General features: G+C 38.2%; 2 protein-coding genes across 3 annotated transcripts in view; both read right to left on the reverse strand.

Moving 5' to 3' along the window:
* Positions 1-19,545, reverse strand: part of RABGAP1L (RAB GTPase activating protein 1-like) — a 240,134-nt gene that overhangs the window by 164,818 nt on the left and 55,771 nt on the right. The window lies entirely within an intron of this gene.
* Positions 6,761-7,846, reverse strand: GPR52 (G protein-coupled receptor 52). Its single transcript, XM_009892859.1, has one exon. The coding sequence runs from the start codon at positions 7,844-7,846 to the stop codon at positions 6,761-6,763; it is 1,086 nt and encodes a 361-aa protein (XP_009891161.1).

Raw genomic sequence — 19,545 nt, forward strand, 5'->3', positions numbered from 1 at the left:
AGTTTTGTATTTGACAATCCTTATTTACACACAGATGCGAACATGACAATAGAGTAACATAGTGGCATTAAGGTGGACTGCTGAAATAAATAAATAAAAGTCACTTGCTCTCCGTGTTTGGCCCCCTGAGGCCACAACCTCAACTGGGCTCATCTGATAATAATTTCATGCAACAGATGAGGACCAGCCCATCAGAGGAACAGTCAGCTCTTCTGCCTCAATACACAGTTCCTATATTTGTTTCCCCACAGCTAATGAGAACCTGTATGCTATAATCACTTAATAAACACCAAAAACCTGTGGGTTCAGCAAGTGTCTTTCCTAGGTCAGAACAAATTTGCCTGATCATGGAAAATACCATTTGTTCACTGACAATTCTAAATTTAGATGTCACACAAAAAGAACTTTTAAATAATACATGCCATCTGGAGGTAACACTGGAGATATCATACGAAGACTAGAAACCCTCACCTGCTACAGGTATTTGAAAACTTTCCTGCCTAAAGAGTATGAAATTCAAAGTAGTACAGGTTCCGCAAGTAATATACTTTGTTCTCTCTTGTGGACACTCTATTATACTTTCCTAAATCACTACTTTATTCTTCACTTAAATATCTCACAAAATGGACTTCTTCCATTATGAAAAGAATTTGTGCTTATTCAAATAACTTATAGAAGAAGAAAGAACAACAACAACAAAAAAAGACAACAAGCATTATCTATTTCATTTAAAGAAAACAAAGAAACAAAAAGTACTGCTGCGGAGACACAGAAATGCCCTCACATGATTAACACTGACATCTCTGAGTTTCACCTTCTCAAACCTTTGTGTTTTGTCACTTTTTCTAATACTGCCAGTTGTAAAATTTAGATTGTGAGCTTTGAGGCAGGGATGAACACCACGTACAAAAAGTGAAACTCTTTTCCCTGGTAATAACTGCGCTTACAAAAGTTTCATTTTGATCTGAATCACCTTTTCTTTGTTCAGAGTCACACAGTGATTAAAACAAAAAGCCTTCAGCATTGCTGTAACATTCTTCTCAAGAGGGTTAAGTTTGGCAGCAGTCGGCATAAGACTGTGATAAAATCCCGAAGATCTCCAGGCATTTTTACTGCCTGAAATTGCTTTTCCTAGCCTCCTGTCACTGCAGCTGAAAGCACTAAGGTTTCCTTATATTCACCCTACCTTTCACAGTACTTGAACAAAGGAAAAGTCCACAGAAATTATGGATGCAAAGGTGAGCGGTTTTTTAGTATTTTCTCGAGGCTGTGCTTGGGCACAGAGCCATTATCAGCTTCTTCTCCATTCACACACTGTTCCTTTAGCGCTTAAAGCTCATGGAGCTCAGAGGATTTTCCTAATATCAGACTGAGAACGGAATAATTTCGTTTAAGAACGACTAGAAAAATCTGTGAGTAGGAAGCTACTCTTAAATATCCTTCTAAATTGCTTTCACCCCACTAATGTACAATAATGGCATAGAATTTTCTTAACAATTAAAAATGCTTAATGATGGCAGAGATCTATATACAAATTCAGTACATACTTTTAAAAAAAATAAAAATGTCTATGTTAAATGGCGGGGGAAAAAATAGTCAGATTTTACTTGAACTTCCTATTTGGTTTAGCAAAATCATGCAGTCTTTGGAAAATACTATCTTTAAGCAATGCTCCAGGCAATGCTGTGACAGGAAAACGCTACCCTCTGATGCTTCCATTTCTCGAAAGGCCTAAGAATTATCCAGCATATAGTTAAAAAAGTAGCGTTTGGTTTTGCCATTCACATGACATACATAAAATATTTTAATCAAAAAAAAAACCACCAACAAAATACAGCTAATTCAGTTCTTTAGTAGGATGATGCAGCATTCCATCCCTAAAACAGCCTAAAGAGAGACAGAGGTAACAGGGGGCAGGGATGAAGAAAAAGGCTTAAACTTATCCTTTCAGTGAGTGTGACAAAAAAACCCTGAAAGATCTGCAAATTAGCTGATCCTGGAGGATAGCTGGGGAGGCCACTGCCACCTTCATTGACATTCTTCCCCCACAGCAATGTTGGCCTTGTGAACCTCTGGCACTGCTCCTTGGCAAAGTCAGCTCCAGGACCATCATGTTGCTAGGCACGCTGCAACCGAGTTTGAGATCTGTTAAAGGGACATTCCCACCATGAGCAGTGCCTTGGATTGAGAGATACAGATTCTCAGCATCCAAGCAGCAGCATTAAAAAAAAAACCAACAAAAAACAAACCCAAACCCGATATATTTATTTGCTTGGCTACAACTGTAATACAGAAAGATGAAATACGTTCATGTTGAGAATCAGCTGTGAGATAGCATTAAATCTGATGCATTTCCCATCAACTTGATACCCTGTTGCAACAACTATCTTTTGTTTATAGTTAAACTTAATTCGTTGTATGGAAGATGAAATAGCTAATGAAACAGCTAATTGTTACACTGACACACTTTTCTCAACAGCCAATATCTGATATTGATTGGTAAGTTATTTTACCAAAAAAGAGACATGTTATTAGTATCGCTGAGTGTAAAAACTAAGTGTGATTATGGATATTCTGTTTCAAACACTAGTGAATTTTTAAATATTATAAAACAATATAAATGATATTTTTAAAAGGTCTTCGTAAACTGTACCTATGAAAGGCAGCTCAATAAAGCGAAACACTCCAAACTTTTCAGCAGAGCAAGCACAAAGGTTCTGCACAAAAATAAATCTAGCATGATAACTGATGCTTTACCATGCAATTACAAAATGGATTCTTAAGCAGAAATGGGGGCAAAAAATAATCTTACTATAAGACAATAAGTAAACTTCTAAAAGACTGCATTGTGCTTTTCATTACTACAGCTTTCTTTCCTTTTAAAGAATAGTATTTTAAGGAGAAATTCACTTGGCCGTTCAAGAAAATAAGGAAACACGTATAATTTGGTGAAGAAAATACTACTTTTCTGGTAGCCCTTTTGCTGCCATTACACAATTTTTTTTTTTTTTACTTTTCCTTCAGCTGAGGACATGAGGTTCCAAAAACGGTAAAGCAATCAACCTTGACATAGCCTATGTTACACTACAAGCATAAGTATTCAAGAGAAATGTAACGGCACAACATAACATACCCATACAAAGAGATATATATCTATATATATATTTGTTTTGCTTACCTATTAGGCATACCTCTTGACTTTAATCTTTTTATTTAATATTTTACATGTTTTTTGTTATTTTTTTTTAATAGGACCCTAAAGTTTTAGCAACTCTCTCCACGTACCTGTATATTGAGAGATTTCATTATTACCTATATTATCAACAATTATTTAATCAAATCTATTTCTTTGGTCAGTGTCTGGTCATCTATTTACTAAGCATTTCACAAAGGAAAGATATTTAGGCACATGAAAGTAGGATATGTACTCCACCTGCCAGCTTTAGAAGTCCCATTCTTTAATCAGATTCTCATACAAGAACATGAGACTGTATATAAAGACAGAATGAAAATAAAAAGTGACAGATCAGGTGACTGGAATTCCTATCGGACTTTTTTTGTTCATCAAAACGTCCAGCCTTATAATTTTGGAAGAGAATTTAGCACCAGCTGGAATCCTCAGACAGCATTAGTAAAACAATAACAAACCTCCCTTCAAATAAAATTTTAAATCAGGAGTTCAGAAAATACTTTCAAAAAATGAAACACGCTTACTAAATTTAAAAATTCATGTGACTGACCGCAGGTCAAATCCTGTCATCATGGAAACAGCAAGAAGAAATGCAGTATTTAACTCTGCTGAGGATGTTTAATTTGACAGATTCCAGGAGACCACGAGACGCAGATTTAGAGAGAACAGGCTGAAGTGTGACTTTTCAGCAAGTGAAATTTGGGGTCCATATAAGCAAATTAGCCTTCTTGTTCCGACAACGTTAAGCCAATGTTTAAGAAACAACCCCCTCCAAAAGGGCAAAGAACTTGGGAACCTATGATTTGTTTGCAGGGTATTGGATTTTCTACTATATTCTCTCCCTCGGAGGACAGCCTGAGGAAAAAGGAAACCTTTAGTTCACCTGACAACTCCACAAGCTCAACCACACTGGTAGAGAGAAAAGTTTTGTTAACTTTGCCCTTTAGGGCAAGAAGCCGGTGGGCTGGTGAGTAAACCTTGTGCCGCAGCCTCTGCAGTGAAGCTCCCTTTCTGACCTACCATTTGCAGGCAATAAAGCTTCAAGCTGCTGCGTATCAACTCTGTTCGCTGAGGTTAAACTAGCAGGGTACAACTAAGGCACTACTGATACAAATGAGTTAGCTTGTGTATTTCTACATATTTGTAGTTACAGTACCACGCTAACAATGCATCTGCTACCTCCAGGCTGTGCTGCTCGATTTTAATAAAAGGTTACTTCAACTTCAAGCATTTTCTAGAACTTTTCTTGAATTTCAGGAGGTCCCATAGAAACTTATTACCAGGAATGCCAACAAAAACCAGAAGCAGTAAGCGTCCAAGTCTGGAGCACACAGATATAAAACTACTTTATTGGTATGAAACCAGCCCCGTGAGTTGTGAGGAAGGAGATACTTCGTTGTTCCTTGTCTAAGTCTAGCATGTTGAGGATCTACTAAGCAGGAAACAATGACAAAATAATGACAAAACGTAATGAATCCGAGCATGTTTGTAAGAAGAGATGGGGTTACACAACCTTATAGAGCAGCAGTCAGCCAAAAAGAGCCTTCTGAAATAAACAGCAACTTTTCAAAAGAAGGCAGACGACACATTCCTGTAGACATGGAGCATTATGAGATACGTGCAAAGAATATTACTTGTTTTTCCATAATATCTATCAGGGCTAATTGCCAGCAACAGCTCAGCTTAGCTAGAGGAATGTTTCAAGTCATATTTCAATCTGCTTTAAAGATTGTGCAATGCTAGAAACCAGTATACAGATGTTTAAGACGGCAAATAAGCAGCTTTTGAGGTCTGGATTTTAAATCGTTCACTCTTGAGTCCTAACCCAAAGAAACTTTCACAGAGAATGGAACATAACATCAGGGAACTAAAGCCAAGGCTGGTTTTGATATACATAATACTACTTTATTCCATTGTTTCAACTTTCTTACAGGTTTAAAAAATGTACAGGGGTTCAGAACCACCTCAACAGAACAAAGAATACATAATTAAGGGAGATCTAGAGTCAAACCCCAAGTGTGCAAGCATGGTTAGATTCCATTACAAAAAGTAATAGGCACAATCTTTACATATGCATTTTGGTGAAAGAAGGAGTAATAGTGCAGTGTTAAAAGGCACCAATAATCAATAATTGGGCCTTTTTTAAAAGCCAATAACCATCTAAGAAAATTACATTTGGTTCAAAATAATAATTTAAATATTTTATTGATTGGCATGCATCTGAACCCCTGGCAATTTATTACACAAACCTAATGTGTGCCCTTGCAAAATAAAAAAGATTTCATCAGTGGACCTGAAAATCAGTTCAGTACAAAAAGGAAATACTGAAGCTCTTTGCCTGTATTTAATACTAAACTGTCTTGTTCACCTCCTCCAAGAACACTTGTCTAACAAACAGCTATTCAACAACTGCACAGAAGTATTTCTCTTAAAGCAAGTGTAATTATTTTAATCCTGTAGCACTGACCTATTCCATGTGCTATGAAAACATTAGGCACAGACCACAATTTACGTTTTCTCTAAAAAAAATACAGTATGTGCAAGCTAGGTTCACACAACGGATCGACAGCTACAACAATAAGCTATTTAGATTTCCCAAAGAAAAGGGTTAGTTAGTTTTAATTTTCTAAGCAGTGATGCACACTGCTGTGTGCGATTATCATATTTGCATTAGGATTATCTGTGTAGCCAATAAAGGAAAAGCTTTAGTACACCCTAAAGGACACTACATTGATACTGTGTGCTAATTTAACAGGATCGAGAGAATGAAAGATCGAAGAAGTCATTGTACGTGGGCAGCTGCAGTTACTCAGCCAGCCAGGAAAGGCTATTTTTTTTCTGCAGGAAGAATGGTTCGAACCTCAGTTTACCTTGTAGGTGCCTGCAAACTAAACCACTTGGACACGATGGAATCATCTAGGGATGCGCAGTATGGGGGGAGCAAAAAAAAGGGGAAATGAGAGGGAGAGCTTCTGCGAAAGTTGTACCAAAATGTGCCGTTTTATCCGAAAGCGCCATGCCCAGTGTAGGTTTTATGCACTGCGGATTATTTGTACAACTGAAAATTGTACAAGATGTGAGCAGAGATAGAGCTGATTATTAATCTGCAATATCTACTATAGTCCTCAGGTATATAATTTATGGATAGCCACTTACTGTGTTGTTGATTGTTTCCTCTTAAATATATTTAAATTCATAAGGCTACAGTATATTCTGACACAAAGATAGTAAGACAACTTTTCTACAAGGGGGAAAATGTAAGGTAGTAACTAACTAATGTATTTTATGAGGAACCTCCTCTGATGTGGTAGTTATTTCATGCCCTTTGGAAGATTTTTAGTTCCGACTTTCTTCATCGTCTCTGTTGAATTGCTCTCCTCAGAATTTCACAAGAGCTATATTCAAGTTCAGTGACCCCTCTTACAGCAGCCTTTTCCTTTTTTGCAATCACTTTTAAACTCACTCTAACATCATAGCAAACTATTCAAGTAAACATTTCTCTTCTGGCGAGTTTCCAGATACAGCAAATACTATCAAAACTCCACATTTGATTACATGCGCCAGTTTTCTTTAAATGGAGCAGGAATTAGCCCGTTTTCTTGGTTTCGGGTCCCGTACATCCCTGTCTTTTAAACACATACAAGATGAACATATTGTCTCTGACAGTCTCCGCAGTCCCAGCCTGAAAACGCTGTTGGAGAGGCTATATATCACACAGTTGCAGAAACTATTGCTTATAGCAAGCCATGTTGTTAAGAAGGAGAGTGCTGGGTTTTCCAACACCCTAGAGCTCTCCAGCAGAAAGTATATGATATAAGGGAGCCACAGCATGTAGAACACACTGGTTATCCGAAACAAAACCATGGCATAGCGGCGATCGGGGCTGTGCCCAGTCTCCCCAGCAGCATCCACTTCGTGGCTAGGAAATCGAGCTCTCCGATCGTTTATCTCTTTGGTGTGCTGCCGGCAAATTTTAAAGATGTGGAAATACGTGAAACATATGACAAAGGCAGCAGGAGCGTATAGTAAGCACACAATAAAGCCAGTAAAATAGGCATTAGTTAGCCAGGAGGTAGCACACCATTCAAAAATATCTCCATGGTAACCAGGTTTTCCCCAACCAAAAAAGGAAGGCAAGAAGATCAGACAAGAGTATATCCAGATCAAAATGATGCAGATTCTCAAGCGACAAGGTGTGACCAGTTGATTATAGGAGAGAGGCTTTGTTATAGCGAGATAGCGATCCACACTGATGCAAGCAAGACATGCCATAGATACGCTTTTGAGCACAGAGATGATATATCCAAAAACTTGACAAGTCAAGGACTCGTGGACACCTGTCGAGTAGTGGAGCAGTGACAAAGTAGGAACCAAGCAGCTAACTCCAACAAAAAGATCAGCATAGGCCATGGTCTGAATAAAGTAGCTGGTGGTATAATGATGCAGAAGTGGAGCACAGTGAAAAACAAATATCACAGTTAAGTTACCCGCAATAATTAAAAATGTTAGCAAGACAATAACAACTGTCTCAAGGATACAGATGTCAACTGCATTGTAGTGACCAAATCCAAGAGGGCAGGAGAGATGCTCAGATCTGTTCATAACACTACTGCTCATATTCAGAGTCCTCCATTCAATCCATCGGGACTGGTTCATGTTTTGTGATTAGGGAACACTGCAATCTGAGCCTTAGTGAGCAGATGACCTGCTTAACAGCAGCTAAACTCTGCTTCAGCGTCTCACGATCTCTCTTTGTAGACACTGCCAGTGCTTACATTTGAGAGGATTACAGTCCCATAGCTGTTGATGCCTCCTCAGCATCAGTGCATCACCTCTGGCACACCTTAGCTTTAAGGAAAGAAAGAAACAAAGAAAGAAAAAAGAAAAGAAAAGAGAAAAAAAAAAAAAGCCAGAAAGAGAAAGGCCACCGATCAGCTCCTCCAGTGCTCTTGACCAATCTTTAGCAAACACAAGGCACTTCTAAAACAAACAGGTACTGTGAAATATGGAAATAAAAACTGACAAAAAAGAGACACATTCATTTTGTAGGGAAGGAGGGGGGGAATCTCGGACTGCTTATTTTCCTGAGAAAGTAATTTACTTTGGAATATAATGGGTTGAGAAAGGGCAGGAGGAACCTTAGTGCAGCTCAGGTTTCCTGGACCAGCAGTTACTAGGGATAATCTTTTCAATGTCTCAATCTAAATCACAGACTGACTGGAGAGTAAAGGAAAAAGTTCATCGTCTAATGTTGTCTTTTCTGGCTCCATTCAGGAGATGGTACTCCATCTTATCCATGCTATTCATTGGAAAGGTAAGGAAAACATTTTTGTCAAGGTTAATTCCAATAGACTCACCACTGTTCGGGTATGAATAATGAATTTTATTTGGAGGGAGTCAGGTGGGGGACAAGGCAGTTTTGTCCTCTGACTCCCAAGAAAGAAAACATACATCTCACATACAATGAGAAAGATCGTGTCTATTCATTTAAAAGTGAAAATAATTTAAGAATAGAATTTGGAGAGTTATGTAAATATTCACAATTCCTTCAAACAGTTATAGTCCATTACAATTATTAATGCCAGAAGCATAACTCAAGGTCCCCACAGACAAAATAAATCCTCTTGAATTTAATTTCAGCAATGGTAATTTAAAATAACCATCTTTGGAAACTCTGCCATATCTGCTACAGTGGATCAGTACACAGAAGTTCATAGGTATATCCATGATATTGCTCACCTCTGTAGCAACACCTGAATCATTTCACAAACCCCCACACAACGAGAACAGAAACTTCCATCTGCATTCTGCTGTGAAGCTAATGAAATGCTGATTTGACTAGAAAAGCTGCCATTGTTTACTACTCCATTATTGTGTTATTCAGCTTCATCTTCTACGTAGTTTTAGGGTTTCTATATTTATGAGACGATCAGCATAATAAATAGTTGCTTTAAAAAAACGTTCTTCTAATTGCAGGACATTACCTTGTTCATTTTATTTGCAGTTACGGGGAAAGCGAACGTTAAAAGAAAGCATCTTCTGTGTTCAGTTTTAAGTAAATGCTTGATTAGTTCAGGAATCATTAGGCAGGTAATTAATTGTATACAATCTTGTTTTTTGGAAGGCCGCTAAAATGTTAAAACCATCTTTAATCCTAGAGTTCCTGAGACTAGAAGACTGGCAGTGAAAATTAATGAATCCACATAAAATGATCTCCAAGGTCATTCAGATATTATGCTGGCATTTGCTTTAAGTCTCTTTAAAAGTACCAGAATCTCTCTGATGTTTTTGATAGTCCTTGCTGTGTCTTCAGGAGGAATTTCACATACTAGAAAAGAAAAATTCTCAATTCTGGTGCAGCAGTTTGAGAAAAAGCATTCTTTTTGGAGTTAATTTCCTGTCATGCATCGCCACGCTGTACAGAAAGTCCTTTTGATTTTATAACATCCCAGAATATTTCCGGCTATTCATTCCCTTCACCTATAAGCAACAGAGCGCGTATAAAATGCCTACTTTCTCTAATTCTTCGTTAAAGCAATATAGCAATCTCTCACCTACACGCATCCTTATCAGCCGCTACGATGAACTGCTTGACAGGGGAGTCCTAGTTATTGTGGCGCGGCTAGAGCTTCTGTCGCTATTTCTCTCCTTCCCCCTTGAAATTATTGCTTGCACCTGAGTCCGCTCCTGCTCCTCCTCCTCCTCCTCCTCCTCCTCCTCCCCCCCCTCCTTCAGCTGCAGTGCTCCCTCTGCTGTTTCTCACTCCTTTTTTGCCCCTTCCTCCTCTGCTTGTGTGGTGTTTTCCACCCTGTCTTACACAGGTTTTCCCCGAGGTGCCACCACCTTGGCTGCAGGGCTGGGCTGCTGTCGGTCAGCTGGAACTGGCTGGAGCTGGTTGGAGCTGTCTGGAACTGGTTGGAGCTGGCTGAAACTGGCTGGAACTGGCTGGAACCGTCTGTGTCCAGCATGGGGCAGCCCCGACCGCTCCTCACAGGAGGGCAGCCGTGCAGCCCCCCAGCCAGTCAGCCCAGCCTGGGCACCTGCACTTAGTACAGTCCAAAAGATGAGAATTTACACACATTAAGGCCGGAAGGAAGCAGGAGAAGGTTCAGTCTGACACAAAGTGTTACGTTTTACTCAGCTATGCCCTGCACTGGCTGGAAGCTTACATTCATCTACAGGGGGGAGAGCGTAAAAAACAAAAAGTCTTGCGACCCTCTCGTTCAAACTGCTGAACTCCAGCTCAGAGCGGACAAGCCGCACGGAACGCCAAAGCAATAATGTTTGAAGTCCACAGGATATACACACCCAATTCCCCCCCCACTCTCCAATTAAAAAAATCAAACTCGGGTCCACCCAACGGACTATACCTGTGCAGGTTATTTTACAAAATGCCATCACCACCTAGCTAAAAATATTTATTAAGAGTTATTCTCAGATTACTAATTTCGTATATGTCTCTTATTTTACGAAGCTAAACATTTACAATGTGTATTTGTCATGGTTTGACACAAAGTTTGTCCTGCTTAAAAGACAAAATTACAGTCCCCTAAAAATTGGTTATTTTCATACTTAAGGCAGATTTATTTTAAAACTCACCTGCAACTGGTTTCAATACTGTACCAATTTTTAATTGCTCCAACCGACTGCAAACATCGGTTTTAATACAAATACTTTTAACATTATTTTTCAAAGCACAGACTTTTTAACCCAATTATCTGGCCTCTCTGTTCATGCAAATGGATGGCTGTTATGCCCCGATTAAGGACTCAGAACTTTAGTTTACTTCATACTACCTAAAAATAAAACCAGCAACAGAAGTACAATCATCAAAGTTATCTTACATAGGCACCCCACACAACCTTAGACACAGAAAGAGCAAATTTAGATACCAAAATACCAACCACTGAACAGTATTTTAAGCCACAAATCAGCAAAATACACGTGTCAAGAATGGTATCGGAGGCTTTAACAAAGTCATTAGAAACTACAGTGATTTAAATTCTTTTAGTTCCAGGGCAAACCACAGGCAAAATTTTAATAAGCTGCTCCTGGGTTAACATCTTGTATTTTGAGTATAGCCTGGAGCAAATATCCAAGGCTGAATGACAAGCCTGTAGAAATGCGAAGCAGCATAAAATGCAGCAGTGTGAGAGTGGTTTGCAATAACGGCATGTGATAATTCCAAATTCTTCCATCGAAGGATTTAAGAAAAAATTAAAATCACTCTGATACCTCAGAACTGTAAATGGCTGCGACAACAGATTAGTCCCCGAGTACAGCTTTAAGCCACAGCTATCCATACCACGGGCGGAACAATAGGAAGCAATTTTTATTCCTCCTCTTCCCACTCCTCCTATGGGGGAGGAGGAGGCGAACAAACAATGCTGTGCACAGGCATGGCAGCAACCAGTACTTCTCCCTCCCCTCCCTGGGCCAGTTTGTGGTGGTCACCTGAGACACAAAGGGCCAAAACATCTTAAAATGTACGTCAGAATGTCTCAAAGACATGAGGGCATGTTAGATAAGCAAAGGTAAAGCCTAAAATTAAGTGGACCACAGAAACTACATGCTCGGTGGATCGTGCTCAATAGAGATTTGAATATTGGTAACTACTAAAGCTTCCAAATGTTACGGTGACCACTGAGTCACCTTGCTGACAGGTCAGATCCAGCTGATGTACAAAACTGCAGTGCCTATTACTCTGTGCTCAGAGTACCGAACTCTGATAACAAGCCCTCACGTCAGCCAAATGTTTCAGGTCTTGTACAAGAAATCCAGATACTGCTAAGCAGGTAAGAGGGAACAGAAAAATCAATGGCAACCTCTGCTGGTTGGTTTTCAACGCAGGTAAAATGCTTCCCTTTCATGAATTATAATTGAAGGGACAAAGTGATTCAAAAGTAAGGAAGTTTGATTTCCTTCTTTGTGGAAATATGAGCAGGCTTCCTTCAGTACCAAAAAAAAAAAAAAAAAAAAAGGAAAAGTCATGCTGTAAGCTGCCAGTGGCTTTATCACCTCAGCTACTCCCGCAGCCCAGCTCCCGGTGGCATTTTCCAAGAAGCAGCAGTGCAAACTGCAACAGACTGACTGCACTAACTGGTACTGTATTCCATGTATATTTGGAGGCAAGTGAAAACTAAAGCAGAAATCAGCTAGTCCTGACGAAACTATACAATTGCAGACAGAATTTTACAAGATGTGGCAATACTGGGATGTTGTATTAGAGGCAGCACATTAAAAAGCTATATGGAAAAAGTTTTCAATCTGTAGATTAGAGACACAGCTAGGACTCTAGCAGAGTTTTAAATAAAACGTGCTTCAGGATTATTATTTTTTTATTTGCATGTAAAGAAAAGGAAACGAGAAAGGGAAAACAGTTATGTTGGAAGGATTTAATGGCTGTCACCAAGGCAGTATTTTACATGGTGGATAAATTCCATTGCTGGTTACGTCCAGCAGAAGAACTAAGCACTCCTTCAAGCTGAATAGAAGGAGCAATTCCACACCTTCTTTATGAATTACATCAGCTAGAAACAACAGAAGTTACAACCCAAAACAGAAGACAAAAAAAACTGCTGAAAACAGAAGAGATGTGGCAGGAACTCGAGCTTTGTGTATGAAAAGAAAGCCCATGAAAGCAGTGGTGATGTGTGTGACCCTGTAAAGAAGTGAGATTAAGCTTCTCAGGCACAAGTCCATACAGAAGTAGATCTAGAAGCTCCAAGCAAGGCAACAATCTATTATGCATTTCTTTTATTCAGAGAGGAATAGGAATATTTGTTTTCTAACTCTCTTTTTTGTAAGGCAACAGGACCGCCAGAAGAAATTCCTGCAATGCGCAAAGCAGTATCTCAGTCGCACCACTCATTTCTAGTTTGAAGTCTTCCAGGACTCTCCGTGTTAAAATATTGGATGGTCAGCTGGATTAAAAGGACAAAAATAATTTCTGTAAAATCTTTAAAAAATACATTGATTAGAGCAGAGAGATGCAGCTGAGAGTGTGGGATGGGGAACATAATAGTTATTTACTTAGATGCAGACCTGAATGACAACACTGATATAAATACCAGCTCCTTATCTTCTTTTCTTCTCCCCAACGCCTTTTTTTTTTTTTTTAAGTATTATTTTCTTTTATCCACTTTCTCCTTAGCCTATAGAACAACGGCATTTCTTCAGTTTGCTCTATTTTTATCTTAACTACCTCTGGCATTTACTTGTCCCCCACATCCTACAGACACCCTGGGTTTGTTTTTAATGTCTCCAGAAAAATTCTGTTCTATAACGCTCGTAGCTTGTAGTGCAGCTTAAAGAGGGAGAGGAGGATGAAAAATTAGTAGTTGCCTTAAAAATTGTGTGTGTGTAAGTGGTTATTTTTTTTACATCAGACTAGTGTTTGAAGTTGTTCTCTGAATTCATATCGGTGCTGTATTTAAGGCAGAAATCGGTTTTATTTGTTATTTGTAATATATAAAGCCTCTTCCCAAAATCCACCCACTACAGCTCTCTATTTAAAAAATTGCCATGAAAAGCTCTAGCTTACACAGACTACACAGGAATATTCACCTGAGTACAGGCATATAATGTGAGATATGAGGTATACATATATATGTATAACCATTATTTTTTCTCAAAATACATCTTAGAAGTACTTCTTAAACCCTTTATGTTGGATGGCATCTCTGGATATCATCTGGTCTAACACCCCACTCAAAGCAGGGCCAACTTCAAGGTCAAGTCCAACGTCAAACTTAGGCCAGGTTGCGCTTTATCCTATATCCAGCTGAACTGTGAACATCTCCAAGGATGGAGTTGTCACAGTTTGCCTGGGCCCCTGTTCCAACATTTGACTACTCTCACTGTGACTGCCAGTATCTGCTCAGAATTTTTCTCGTTGCAGTTTGTCTTCATCATCACGAAGACTAAACACACTTGGGCCAGTGGTAAAACCCCAAAAGTGTTAGTTCTCAAGGAAACTGCAGTATCTTGTAGAAAGTTTAAACCCATGAAATATCTCTCCACCTGAGTGTCTCATTTATCAGTTTTGCTATCACAGGTCAGTTTCCTTTCCTTCTCCCTCCCACCCCACGGATCATAAAGAATGCCATAAATCATTTTACAATGCTATGTCCCTCATACTCCAGTGACTGCAAAAAAGACCAAGTGATAAAAGTTGCACAGCTACACTTTTGAAATGTAGATGACCTTGTGGAGCACTTACCTCATTGACACAGGAAAAAGTTATCCCCAAAGCCTATATAAGCCTCTTCCGCGTGAGAAGTGAAACTGAATTTGATGGCAGCAGAGTAGGTTCTATAAGGTAGGGAAGAAGGAAAGGGCAGGTATAATTTGGAACGGACGGTGGAGGGAGTTCAGGTAAGAGGCTGGAAGGGGACAGTAGCTTTCTAAAAGGTCAAAGTATGAGGGATGTGGAAAGCAGCTAATGATCCCTTTTCCTTTTACTGTTACTCCAGCAGGCTCTGCTTCAGCCTGTTCCTCTGCTGGACTCACAGCCCCAGTCCTCTTCTAATACTGTTTCTAATGAGGCAAATATTATGCAGTATCATATAGGTGTTAGGTGACTAGGATGCCGTGATACAGAACAAGAAATTGGCAAAAGCATATTTTTTTCTGTGTTGTGGTAGATCAGTAGAGAAAGATGGGCATCCACATTTGCAGGTTTATTGTGCAGTCGTTTCATGCTGTTATTTACCAATTATATTAAAAACTTCTAAAGTTTGAAACTTTTAAATTACCTACCAACATTATTCCTGTATTTAATAAATATTAGGCAACTTTTCAGTATAAATTACTACAATCTCCCTTTAAACATTACTACTGTGATCTCATGGATTAGAGGGTTACTTATCTGAATTTTACATTAAAGAACATTTTTCTGCAGGAAGAGCTGCCCTCAAGATTATATTGATGCTCCTGTGACAAATGGAATTCACTTTACAAGCTCAATTCGGAGCAACAAATACCACCAAACTTCTGTGCCTCAAATCAACAGAAATAAAGCATCATGCAATAAACGATCTATCAAGAACTGCATTTACTTGGGGTAAATGCTGTAAAGTCTAATGAATGGCGATAATTTGCAGGAATTAAACAGTGCATTTGCTTTAAACAAACAGCATGTAAAAACAGTACTTAACCTACATAAGGATACTATTTACTACCTGGCCACATATGGCAAGATAAGCTCCAAAATGAATTAAAATGGACAATGTAAAAACAACGAAGTGTCTTTGGATGGTATGAAAAGAAAAAAATTAAGATGTGTGCCCTCAGTCAGCTTCCTGTGTCTGCCACTAAAACTAATCCGCCTGCCCTTAAACTAGCAGTAGGTTTTTTTTTTTAAAAAAAACGTATACTGGCTAAAGAGTATAGGCTTATTATCTACCACCACTCCAGGCATCCTGATGGAGGGCCCTGTTATTTGCATTGCTTTTCCTTTAGCTCCTGCTTTTGATTGCATGACTAATGTTTAGTTGGTGGTTTGTGAAAGCATACTGACAGTCTAAAGGAACGTGCATTTAATTCAAAATTGTCCCTCTGCATTTCAAGTACTATAACAAACCCATGTCCTATCCATGCAGCTGTCCTAACATAAAACATAGCCTCTACGCATGGAAGTACACTAGAGTGAATGGAAATGAATTAGCTATTAATTACACTGCTTTCAAGAGACAATTAAAATTTTCACCTGTTAAATCACAGGAAAAAGGATAGCAATTAAGAGAACTGCAAATGAAAAAATACTGAAATGTAGAGAATAGTCTGAACAGTGCAGGTAGTATTACCCTTTCTTTTCCTGCAGAAATGATTTCTCATATTTTAAAATAATACTTAAAAGATTCTTTTAATACTGTGTCCATACAAACTTTTTAGAGGCATGTTTTGACATAGTTGTGTTTTTACCAATACCTTTGTCTATATCAAGCCAGGAATTACATTCCATAGCTATTGGTAGGTATTCTAAAACCATATCACAACTGGGCACTAAGAAAGTGTACGTTCACAAGGATTCCCGCTGACTTGGCAGAAACATAAGCTCAGTCAGTATTAGCAGTAATTCCATTTCAGCAGAGCTAGACTAACAGATTTTAAGGCTACTAAAAAAAAAAAAATCCCAAGCACTATGATCACCTACTTTGATTTTTCATACACTGCAAGCCAAAGAGTTCTCTTAAACTACACATGCCCTTTTAAAAGGCAACAAATTTTGATTTAATGAGTTCAAATGACGAATAATTTATTGTAGCCTTGATTAGGAAGCCAAGTTCTAAGGCCTGTGCAAAAGCAACTACGAAGATACAAACACAAGGATCAAACCCATGAACATCTGTCAGTCTTCCAAAATCAGAAGTTTGGATGCACCAAAGAATAAAGTTGTAGTACACGCAAATGTGACTTTCATTCTTCATTGCCTTTTAAAAACAAATGAACAAAACCAGTTGCACCCAATATTATTTCTTTAAATTCTCCCAAGAGCATCACTTCTATTTCATCCTCAAAGCATTCCTCAGAACTCAAAGTCAAGGCCACGCATCCATAAACTACTGCGTGATCAACACTGCATGCGCTTCCAAATCCTTCTCCATCTCAATACCATACTTCTGAACATCACAACAGCAAACCTGTATGACAAAAAACTCCCCACCATAACATTTGGCAACTTACTTTTAACTGTGCTGAAAGCTGTAACACAGAGAACATTCATGTGCATAATTTATCATCTTCTCAAAAACAGTTTTAAAACCTTCAGAATTATGCATTTCATTCCAATTGTCTTTTCTAAAAATGGTTAACTGGCAGCTAAGGTGATGTGACAAATTCACAGACACATGTCAGAAACAGATTCAAATCCACTTCTTATGGATGCGGCATAGGTTAAATGGTCACAGTACATTCTCCCAGAGCATCTAGTCTAACCTAGATGGGCTGGCTGGAAGCACGTGCTTAGTCACATGGAACATTTACATTTTGATTTGCGTACATAATTGGCACATTCCACCCTAAACTTTTCCTTTAATAGATTTTTAAAAATAGTGCTTCCTCAAGGAGACAAGAGGTGGCTCAGAAAAACACTGAACAACTAGGATCATTTAGGAGAAAAAGTTACGGCTTCAAATGTTGGTGTAGGCAAAAATCAGTTAAGAACTAAATATTCACTATTTGGTTTAGTGCAAAATCTACTGAGAAGCACGTGGTACTGACCCCAAACTTGGAGTAGTAAATCCAATTCCACTATTTCTTGAGAACAATAAAGCTGAAAACAATCAAAGTAAATTGTGAATTTTAGAAGACTATCTTTAAACAAAGTGTTACTCAGTATTACTATTCTACCACTTTTGTGAAGAAATGGAAAAGAGGAACATGGAAAGGATATGGCATGAAAACTATTTATAAACTAAAGCGTGGCACAATTTCTTTTTATGGATTTTAAGCTCAGCTTCATTTAGACCAAATTTTCCGCCCAGCTGGAACTGCAGAAGAGGTATCACTTATATTCTTTTACAGCATGGAGCCTGTATCAGCACACACTTGCATCAGTAACCATATATGAGAAAGGACCAGGAATAGCTTCCTACGAAGAGGGGTCTAGAGGGAAAATTTGCAAACAGTAGCAGTTGAAGTAGACTCCTGGGTAACTCACAAACATGGAACCCAGCAATGATAGATGTTTGGAAAATGCTGCAGAGTTACTGATAGCCAAGTTGCTGGTTTATTTTTTTCCCAGAGTTAAAACCCAGCTAATTAAAATTTATAAAGTCATCTCACATTTGATAACTGTGTTTCAAGATTAATAACATCTAAACACATTCAACTTCCAATAACTAGCAAATTTGGTCTTAAATTAGTTTGATTGTATTAGATAATGAGGACATTTATATTTATAAATAGAAATTGGCACATGTGAAATGTTATGAAAGCTGAGAAATTATTTTTTTTTAAAAAAGAAATACCAAACCTGGCATTATTTGCCATCTCTAAGAAAAAAAAAAAAGAAAAAGAAATTAAACATATACTTTATCAGTACTAAAAATAGGTTAAATATAAAGACAGCATTTTTTGAGAGAATCTTCAAGTCCTTTTCAAAAGGATGCTATCAGGGAATATAGAAGTCAAGTCTACAGATAAAGTTTAAGCCCAACTTCTTTCACCAATATTAAATTCACATGTAAACCTTTCCCCTCTGCTCAAAATTATGGTTTGAAGCTAAATGTCAATCTCTTTATTTGTGTGTTTTTAAGATATATCACATATAACTTCCCAAAACTCAGAATATCAACACACTGAACTAAATACTGGCCTGTAACTAATTGACAATATGCCTGGGAAGAGCCATACAGGAATAAATGGAAGCACTGGGTCCTACCTGTTACGTTTGCGTAGGATGCTATTGGCCATCATTTTTATACGGCCACTAGAATTAATTTGGCTTCAAAAGGCATGCAGCATGTTTTCTGAACACCCTTCTTCCCAGCATGTCTGTAATGGCTGCTGCAGGAACAAACTGAGCATAATTTGTTCTCATATTTTAATGAAAGATGAGATAAGGAATAACATAACAAAAACGGAGTTACTCGCTGCAAAACTTAAACAGCAATCTTTAAAGCAATCTTACAGTAAGGAACAAGAAAACAACCAAACAGAAAGAGGGGCAGCTTTCAATAGCATAAAGAAAAATGCTTCCCGTTATCAGCAGCAGTTGCCTATATCTTATTTATAGCCATTCCATGCAATGAAATAAAGATATTGGAAATGACTCTAACAGTTATGGTTTTCTAATACATTAACTGCAACCCATAAAAATGAAATCCCAACAGCAATTTTCAACAAAGGCTTTATACAGTGTCTTGCATTATTTTTTCTGCATAAGTTATGAAAATACTCAGTAGTCAAAAAATTGTCATAGAAATGGAATAAGGCTAGATTTAAAAAAAATAATATTTTTCAGCTTATGTTCTAACCAAAGTGCTCACAGGGGAAGAGCTTTGCTACATTTCCTTTCCCCCCGAATGAAGGTTCTTTATAAAATAAAGCAAAAAAAGTGAGGAAAAAATGGTTACATTTGAAACACTATATTTTATTGTTATGGCAACTGGTGTGCTAAAAATAAAGAAATAAAGTTGTTATGGCAACTAGAATTTTAAAGGCAGTCAAAAGTAGAATAATCAAACATTCTGCTGGCTTAAAATATAACGTCTATGACTCAATTTTCAGAAAGAGCTTCAGAGACACGTAGTGGTTAGGGTTTTTTGGATTCTGCTTTGGAGATCACAATTAGTACAAGTTTCAGAGAACTCTACAGAGTATAAAGGAGGAAATCAAGGTGAACGGAATAT

The sequence above is a fragment of the Charadrius vociferus genome, unplaced genomic scaffold (assembly GCF_000708025.1).
Source record: "Charadrius vociferus isolate BGI_N301 unplaced genomic scaffold, ASM70802v2 scaffold39, whole genome shotgun sequence".
Lineage (NCBI taxonomy): Eukaryota > Metazoa > Chordata > Aves > Charadriiformes > Charadriidae > Charadrius > Charadrius vociferus.

Coding starts and splice junctions, on each gene's coding strand:
- GPR52 (XM_009892859.1), bottom strand. CDS start 7,846: ATGAACCAGTCCCGATGGATTGAATGGAGGACTCTGAATATGAGCAGT.